The sequence below is a fragment of the Pleurodeles waltl genome, chromosome 2_2, assembly GCF_031143425.1.
Source record: "Pleurodeles waltl isolate 20211129_DDA chromosome 2_2, aPleWal1.hap1.20221129, whole genome shotgun sequence".
Taxonomy (NCBI): Eukaryota; Metazoa; Chordata; class Amphibia; order Caudata; family Salamandridae; genus Pleurodeles; species Pleurodeles waltl.
This window is the reverse complement of record NC_090439.1, coordinates 1,172,672,154-1,172,681,661: the sequence shown is the minus strand read 5'-3', so window position 1 is coordinate 1,172,681,661 and position 9,508 is coordinate 1,172,672,154. Positions and strand designations below refer to the sequence as shown.

At 49.4% G+C, this 9,508-nt stretch overlaps 1 protein-coding gene across 1 annotated transcript; it reads left to right on the top strand.

Annotated features, from left to right (window-relative positions):
- Positions 1-271: 271 nt before the first annotated feature.
- LOC138279061 (serine-rich adhesin for platelets-like) lies at positions 272-7,906 on the top strand. The gene has a single exon (XM_069219370.1). It carries the CDS (start codon positions 272-274, stop codon positions 7,904-7,906), a length of 7,635 nt encoding a protein of 2,544 aa, XP_069075471.1.
- The last annotated feature ends 1,602 nt before the right edge of the window (positions 7,907-9,508 follow it).

The window sequence follows — 9,508 nt, the reverse complement described above, 5'->3', positions numbered from 1 at the left end:
AGGGGCGAGATCTCACTCAGGAGGGCTTGAGTGTCTTATTGGCGTCAAAGCCTGTCGGCCGCGGCTTCAGGCAACAAACGCAGCCGCTGCGCAAAGCTGCAACAAGTGTTTATGACATCACGGGTGATAGTCACAATGGGCGCGGAGTAAATACCCAGCACGTCAGTCTTTGCAGACATCCTCTCCCTCCTGCCCTCCCTTGCCCATCTCCCGCACATGGCCAGGCAGCAGCGCCCAGTCCGAAGGAAGCCCGCCTCTGACGCCCCCCAACATGAGCTCCTCAGATAGACAGGATCCTCCATTAGCTAATATCAACCAGTTATCCCCTATGCGGCCCTCGGACATTCACGACGCCTCTAGGCCGCCCGCCCCAGAGAAGGGCACCCGCCTTCGGCCTGCAGAGAATGTGGCACCGTGCCCCCTGCCAACTGATGCCCACACCCCTGCCCCTGCTCCTTCTCCCAGCGCCTCTCCCTCTGTTCCTTCCTCCAACCCCACTCCCTCCTTCCCTTTTGTCCCCGACAGCACCTCTCGCCCTCGCTGTTCTTGCAGGGACGTCCCCCCCAGCCCATCCTTTGTGAAGCGCTTTGAAGAAGTACTACGGAGATTCGAGGAGCTGTATCCTGGGGAGAAACTCGACGACGCCACCACCTCGGATCAATGTAAAACTTTTTGTATCCGGTGCGCCTTGGAGCGTGCGAAAAATAACACTAGTTTACCGACCCCCCAAGTTCCCTCGGAGAATACTAACCCCCCGAAAAATACCAACAACCCTGTGTCAGTCTCCGAGACTGCTGCCACCTGTGGTGTCAGCCCAGTAGAAGGTGCTCTAACTGTGCCATCCCCGGAGAAGAAATCGGACAGTGTGCCAACCTCCCCAACACCTTTAGAAGAGCCCAAACCTACTCAACCCTTAGTCAAGGATGACCCCTCTACCCTTCCCTCCAGGGAATCTGACCCCAGAATAGACATCAACCTCACCCCTGTTAAACCTGATCCGCCACCCCTTCCACATGCAGCTTGTCCCCATTCAGAGAGTACCAACCGTTTGCCCACCTCCAACAAAACTATGTCCCCCCTTCCTCCTTCCATCTTTGACAACCCCGCTTCCTCCCTGCCTCCTTCCATCTTCTACAACCCTGCTTCCTCCCTTCCCCCTTCCATCCCTGACAACCGTGCTGTCTCCCCTCTTCCTCCCATCCCTGCAAACCCCCCTCCCTCTCTTCGTTCGTCAATTTCGAACAACGCTACTCCCTTACTTACTTATCGCAAGAATAACACCCGTGGTCCATCCTTTGCAGAACATCTTGAATGTTTGTTGAAGAAACTCTACTCTGTGTCTACTCGTCCTGGGGAGAAAGACTCAGACACCACTTTCCCGCCAGGCAATGCCAATCCATCTCCTGTGCAGTCTGCGGCTTCTTCCCGTTTAGACAGTACCACCTGTTTGCCCAAGTCTGACAACACCGCACCCTCTCTCCATGCTTCCATCCCTGGCAGCACCGCTCCTATTCGTGCTTCCATTTCCACCAGCACCATCCCTTCCCTTAGTTCTTCCATTCCTGGCACAACTCCCTCTCTTCCTTCTTCCATCCCTAGCAGCACCCACTCTATTTGTTCTTGCAAGGACATCACCCGTGCTCAATCCTTTGAGGAACATCTTGACGTTTCAATAAAGAGACCCAGTACCATGCATCCTCGTTCTGAGGTAAAAGGCGTACACTCTTCCACCTCGGATTCATCAGAAAAGAGCTTCTTCTGGCCTAGCCCTAGATTACCGACCCCCCAGGTTTGCCCTCATCGTGATGATACTAGCTCGTCTCCAGGGTTAACCTCTCCCGAGACTATTCACCCGGAAGATACCAACACTTCTGGGCCTCTGTCAGACCTCCCTCCTCCCTTGGAAGATAATACCTCCTCAGTATGCCTCATCCTCCCTTCTGGCAAAGTTGATACATCTTCGGCTCCTGCCTTAGACATCAGCGGTCCACCTAATGCTTCACTGGAAACAGCCTCTAGGGTACCCCTATTTGACCTGTACTCTTATCTCGCAATGGATCCCTCATTCTTTGCTATCGCCTCATCTGATTTAAGTGGTGCCACCTGCTCTGTCACCCATTTAGTGGATGGCACCCCTTCTCTTCCAGCATCTCTGGATACTGATGGTACTCCTTCTGCCTCTTTGAAACCCCTTATGTTGGAAAAAAGCACTTCAACACCCCTATTTGACCTTGACCTTTCCTTGGCAGTGGATCCCTCATTCTTTCCTATTGTCTCCTCTGATTCAAGCGTTGCCACCTGCTCAGTCCCCCCTTTAGTGGACGGCAGTCCTTCTCTTCCAGCATCTCTGGATACTGATGGCACTCCTTCTGCCTCTTTGAAACCCCATATGTTGCAAAAAAGCACTTCAGCACACCTGCTTGACCTGTACCCTTCCCTGGCAGTGGATCCCTCATTCTTCCCTATCGCCTCCTCTGATTCAAGCAGTGCCACCTGCTCAGTCCCCCCTTTAGTGAATGGCACCCCTTCTTTTACAGCATCTCTGGATACTGATGGTACTCCTTCTGCCTCTTTGAAACCCCATATGTTGGAAAAAAGCACTTCAACACACCTGCTTGACCTGTACTCATCTCTGGCAGTGGATCCCTCATTCTTCCCTATGACCTTATCTGATTCAAGCAGTGCCACCTGCTCTGTCCCCCTTTTAGTGGATGGCACCCCTTCTCTTCCAGCATCTCTGGATACTGATGGTACTCCTTCTGCCTCTTTGAAACCCCATATGTTGGAAAAAAGCACTTCAACACCCCTATTTGACCTGTACCCTTCCCTGGCAGTGGATCCCTCATTCTTCCCTACTGCCTCATCTGATTTAAGCGTTGCCACCTGCTCTGTCCCCCCTTTAGTGGACGGCACCCCTTCTTTTACAGCCTCTCTTGATACTGATGGTACTCCTTCTGCCTCTTTGAAACCCCATATCTTGGAAAAAAGCACATCAACATCCCTATTTGACCTGTACCCTCCCCTGGCAGTGGATCCCTCATTCTTCCCTACTGCCTCATCTGATTCAAGCGTTGCCACCTGCCCAGTCCCCCCTTTAGTGGACGGCAGTCCTTCTCTTCCAGCATCTCTGGATACTGATGGTACTCCTTCTTCCTCTTTGAAACCCCATATGTTGCAAAAAAGTACTTCAACACACCTGCTTGACCTGTATTCATCTCTGGCAGTGGATCCCTCATTCTTTCCTATCGCCTTTTCTGATTCAAGCAGTGCCACCTGCTCAGTCCCCCCTTTAGTGGACGGCACCCCTTCTCTTCCAGCATCTCTGGATACTGATGGTACTCCTTCTGCCTCTTTGAAACCCCATATGTTGCAAAAAAGTACTTCAACACACCTGCTTGACCTGTATTCATCTCTGGCAGTGGATCCCTCATTCTTTCCTATCGCCTCCTCTGATTCAAGCAGTGCCACCTGCTCAGTCCCCCCTTTAGTGGACGGCAGTCCTTCTCTTCCAGCATCTCTGGATACTGATGGTACTCCTTCTGCCTCTTTGAAACCCCATATGTTGGAAAAAAGCACATCAACATCCCTATTTGACCTGTACCCTTCCCTGGCAGTGGATCCCTCATTCTTTCCTATTGCCTCCTCTGATTCAAGCGTTGCCACCTGCTCAGTCCCCCCTTTAGTGGACGGCAGTTCTTCTCTTCCAGCATCTCTGGATACTGATGGTACTCCTTCTGCCTCTTTGAAACCCCATATGTTGCAAAAAAGCACTTCAACACACCTGCTTGACCTGTATTCATCTCTGGCAGTGGATCCCTCATTCTTCCCTATCGCCTCCTCTGATTCAAGCAGTGCCACCTGCTCTGTCCCCCCTTTAGTGGACGGCACCCCTTCTCTTCCAGCATCTCTGGATACTGATGGTACTCCTTCTGCCTCTTTGAAACCCCATATGTTTGAAAAAAGCACTTCAACACACCTGCTGGACCTGTACCCTTCCCTGGCAGTGGATCCCTCATTCTTTCCTATCGCTTCATCAGATTCAAGGGGTGCCACCTGCTCTGTTCCTCCTTTAGTGGATGGCACCCCTACTCTCCCAGAATCTATGGATACTGATGTCCCACCTTCTGCCTCTTTGAAACCCAATGTGTTAGAAACTGGCTCTCTTTTTCACCCATCGGAGAATATCGACTCCTCTGAATACCGCCATATTTGTCCTTATCGTTTGAAGTATCTACATGTCTGGCGCCCTCTTAGTGGAAGACCAGCTCCACTCCTTCGCGAGTGGAGTACCTTCATCGTTGTTGTCCCTGTGTCAGATACTGACATACCTAATCTCTGGGTACCTGCCCCTTCAGTAACAAACAGGCTTACTTCCCCATCAGAAGATACTTCTGTATGTTTCTTGACAATAACAGATTCTTCTGTTCCCCCCTTACTGGATGTTACCATCCCCACTACCCTTGGGGTTGATGGAAATCTCTTTGATCACCGTCAAGGGATTTCCGATACCTTTTCCACACCTGTCCTAGATGCCAATGTTTCTCCGTGTACCACCTCATATATAGATCTTACTACACCAGCTCCTGCGGCAACATACATTTATTCTCATTCATCGAATATTATCTCCCTTGCACCGGTGCCATCAAGGACTACTACTCCCATCGTGGACAGCATTTCCTCTGCTTCTCTCTTCAGGAAAGATGCCTCCTCTTCTCCCCCAACAGTGTACACTGACTTTGCTCGCCCACCAGAAGCTACTACTCCCATAGTGGAGAGCGGTGCCTCCTCTTCCCGCCTTTCAGTGGACACTGACTTTTATCGCACACCAGAGGTTACTACTCCCATAGTGGAGAGTGGTGCTTCCTCTTCTCCCCCCTCAGTGCACACTGAATTTGCACGTCCACCAGAAGCTACTACTCCCATAGTGGAGAGCGGTGCCTCCACTTCTCGCCTTTCAGTGGACACTGACTTTGCTCGCCCACCAGAGGTTACTACTCCCATAGTGGAGAGTGGTGCTTCCTCTTCTCCCCCCTCAGTGTACACTGACTTTGCTCGCCAACCAGAAGCTACTACTCCCATAGTGGAGAGCGGTGCCTCCTCTTCTCCCCTTTCAGTGGACACTGACCGTACTCTTCTGTCTGGTTCCACCTTACAGGAAAGTGGCTTCTTATTGCCTCCCACAATGGATATGAACCCATCTGTTCCACCCCTAGAGAAAGCCCACTCCTGTGCAGCTCCCTCCATTGAATACAAAAATATGTGCTTCCCTCTGAAGAAATACCAACATCTATGGTCGACGCTAGAGGGAATACCAACCTCCCTGCTCAGTCAACGGATTGCTGATATGTCTTTGCCAGGGTGTAGTGACCATTCTGCTCCATCTTTCATGAGCCCTGACCTCCCTCCTCAGCCCTTGGGCAAAAGTGAGTCTGTTTTAGTTCCATCAGGGATACCTGACTACTCTTCCTCCACAACAGAGAAAGCCTACGTCTCGATATCACAGCAACATGACCTCCCTGTATTACTCTCAGAGGAAACCAGCTCACCTGTCTCTGTCACAGAGACCACCAAACCTTCTATTCCACGTCCAGAAACAATTGAGGTCTCTATGTCCGGGCTAGATAAAGCTGAATCGTCCTTTTCCACCACAGAGAAAACCAACCACCCTCCTTTCTTCCCAGAGGAAACTAGTCGCAGTATCTCTGGTGAAGAGAAAACTGATTTCCCTGTCTCCACAGAAAAAATGGACCCTTCTGCCCACACTTCTGAGAATTCAGTCCTCTCCATGCCCACCTTAGAGAAAATGGATTCCCCTGCCTGCTTTTTAGAGACTGAGAAATGCGATGCATCTCCTTCCACCCCAGTGAAAGATACTCTCTTTGTCAAAGTTGAGCTCAGTCTTTCTGCTACCGAGAAAATTGACCCTTCCATTTCCTCGCCTGTAAAAAGCGATTTCTCTCTTTCCTGTCCAGTTAAATCTAATACCATTGTCATCTCCTCCGTGAAAACTGAGGTGTCAGTGGAAACCGGCATCCCAGTTGTCTCTCCAGAAAACAACACATTTGCTGTTGAATTGCCAGTGGAAAGCGGTGCCCAGGATGTCTCTCCAGTAAAAACTGATCTCTTTGCCCCCTTTCTAATGGAGACTGATGTTCAGGACGTCTCTCCAGTGGCAACTGATGACCTAGTTGTTTCACCAGGGGGAAAAATGCTCTCTTTTGGCTCTGCATTGGAAAGTGATGCCCAGGACATCTCTCCAGTAAAAACTGACCTCTCTGACACCTCTCTACTGCAAAGTAACACCCAGGATGTCTCTCTGGTAAAAACCAACCTCTCTATCACTTCGCCAGTGAAAACTGACATCCAGGATGTCTTTCCAGTAAAATCCGACCTCTCTGTTGCCTCTCCCATGGCAACTGACGTCCCAGTTGTCTCTCCGGAAAAAAATAACATCTCTGTTGCCTTTGTAGAGGAATCTGACATTCACGACATCTTTCCAGTACAAAACGACCTCTCTGTCGTCCCTTCAGGGAAAAATGACATCCAGGCTGTCAATCAAGTAAAGCGCTCGGTCACATTTGACACCGATATTCTGACATTATCCTATGAAAGGGATTCTGAGGCTAGAGCTCCCTGCTGCTCTTCTTGCCACAGCCAATCTGTTGTCTCTTGCGGAAATGTTTCCCCCAGTGTTTCTTCCTTATGGGATGATGATGAGTCATGTGGAAGCTCCCAACTGAATTTAAACTCTTCGATATGCCCAAATTATGCTTGTACTTGTGCTGCCAGCCCCAGTGATCTTGCCCCCTCTGTCTTCATGCCAGGGAATACACCTCCCACTGCTTCTTCTTCCAGTTGTTCCTTCTCTCATGGTGTGAGTACCAATAATCTCAGTTCTTCTTTGTCTTCATCAAGGATAATTGAGCCCCTCGCTTATTCTTTACAGGGTGATGATGAGAATGTTTGTTTCCGGGGGAGCAGCTGTTCTGTCTGCCCCAAGAATATTTCCTCCTCAGTTTCTACCCATGGAAGTAAATCCACCTGCTCCTGGTCCTCATTTACGGAAGCTAAGCCCCTTGCTTACTCTCTAGAGGGTGATGATGAGGGTGCTTGCTTCCGGGAGACCAGCCATTCTGTCTGCCCCAAGAATGTTGCCACCTCAGTTTCTACCCCTGGTAATAATGCCACCTGCTCTTGGTCCTTATTTAGGAAAACTGAGCCACTTGCTTATTCTTTACAGAGTGATGATGAGAATGTTTGCTTCCGGGGGACCAACTGTTCTGTCTGCCCCAAGAATTTCACCTCCTCAGTTTCTACCCATGGAAATAGCGATTTCTATTCTTCCCTACAGACTACTGATCTCCCTACTTTTTCCTCAAGAGATGCCTCACCCTGTAGTATCTGCGACACAAAAGTTTCCCCTCCTGCCTCTCCCCCAGAGAGTACTGACCCATGGGCTAACTACTTAGATGATGTGAAAAATGTTACCTCCAGTTATAGGGGTACATTGTGTCCCAAGCATGCAGCCTCGTCTGCGTCTCACTTAGGGAGCACTGATCCTTGCTCACCGTCCCTAGAGATTAGGGATTTCTCCGCTTCCTCCTCCTCCGGGGATGTCTCACGTCATTGCACCTACAAGAGACACGTTTCTCCTTCTGCTTCTGGTGCTTCTTCCCTAAAACAAACTGCCCTCTTTTCTTCCTCTTCATTTGACAGCTGCTCCTGCACGCTACCCTCTAAAAATATCAGCTCGGCGTTTTCCTCCCCAGGAAAGTCATGTCCTTGTTCTCAGTACACCAGTACTTCTGACCCTTATGCTCTCTCCACTGAGGAAACGTATACCTCTGAATTGTGCCCCATCAGAACCTACCTTTATTTATTCCGTAGCATGAAATATGACCCTTGACTTTACCCTGCCACGTTTGCCCAAGCGTTCTCTGCCACATCATTAATACACCTGTTTAGGAATTGCTGCCTGGCCATTTTTAGTACCATCATGCCCCTATCTCATGTTGGACTTCCCTGTATCCGTTCATCTTTTGATTTTCTGTGTAGAATTAAGTCTCCCTCACACCGAGGAATGATCTCTAGTTCTTTGCCTCACTCATGGCGCTCAGTATGCTGCTCATGCTATCTTGGAAGAAGGCGCATAACAAGGCAGAAATGGTGAGTTATCTCCTTGGAAGAGTGATGGTCGCTGCATAGAAGGCCATGGGGAGGATGGGGACTATGCAGAACTCATAATGCAAAGCCTTGTTTACTTTTAACTATAGAAGCAATATATACATGGAGGTAATGGCAGGCACGCTGAGCCAACCAAGTATGTAGTTTTGTCAGAGCTTCTTTATACAATATTTTGCCACAGTGCAGATCCATAAAGCAACAACCTATGAAATATATCCCATTTTGGTCACTACAATATATTTAAAAAAGTTGTTAATTAAACATGTATAATTGAGGATGAGAGGGTCCCTCGTAGCCCATGGGTCCTGGTAACACTTAACCTGCTGCACCGTTGAGAGCTCAGCCTCGACAGAGAGCAGCACCTCCTCCTCTTTGACACACAAAATTATTGAATAACTACAGTGCACCAAATGTACGTCTTTGCGTCAAAATTTAGTAGCACGTTGCTGTAGGAAGGTAGCCTCTTTCTAGCCTTGTTACCCCCACTTTTGGCCTGTTTGTGAGTATATGTCAGGGTGTTCTTACTGTCTCACTGGGATCCTGCTAGCCAGGGCCCAGTGCTCATAGTGAAGACCCTATGTTGTCAGTGTGTTTGATATGTGTCACTGGGATCCTGCTAGCCAGGACCCCAGTGCTCATACGTTTGTGGCCTATATGTGTTCCCTGTGTGGTGCCTAAATGTATCACTATGGCTCTGCTAACCAGAACCTCAGTGTTTATGCTCTCTCTGCTTTTAAAATTGTCACTGCAGGCTAGTGACTAATTTGACCAATTCTCATTGGCACACTGGAACACCCTTATAATTCCCTTGTATATGGCACCTAGGTACCCAGGGTATTGGGGTTCCAGGAGATCTCTATGGGCTGCAGCATTTCTTTTGCTACCCATAGGGAGCGCAGACAATTCTTACACAGGACTGCCACTGCAGCCTGAGTGAAATAACGTCCACGTTATTTCACAGCCATTTTACACTGCACATAAGTAACTTATAAGTCACCTATATGTCTAACCCTCACTTGGTGAAGGTTAGGTGCCAAGTTACTTAGTGTGTGGGCACCCTGGCACTAGCCAAGGTGCCCCCACATTGTTCAGTGCAAATTCCCCGAACTTTGTGAGTGCGGGGACACCATTACATGCGTGCACTACATATAGGTCAATACCTATCTGTAGCGTCACAATGGTAGCTCTGAACATGGCCATGTAACATGTCTAGGATCATGGAATTGTCCCCCCAATACCATTCTGGTATTGGGGGGACAATTCCATGCATCCCCGGGTCTCTAGCACAGAACCCGGGTATTGCCAAACTGCCTTTCCGGGGTCT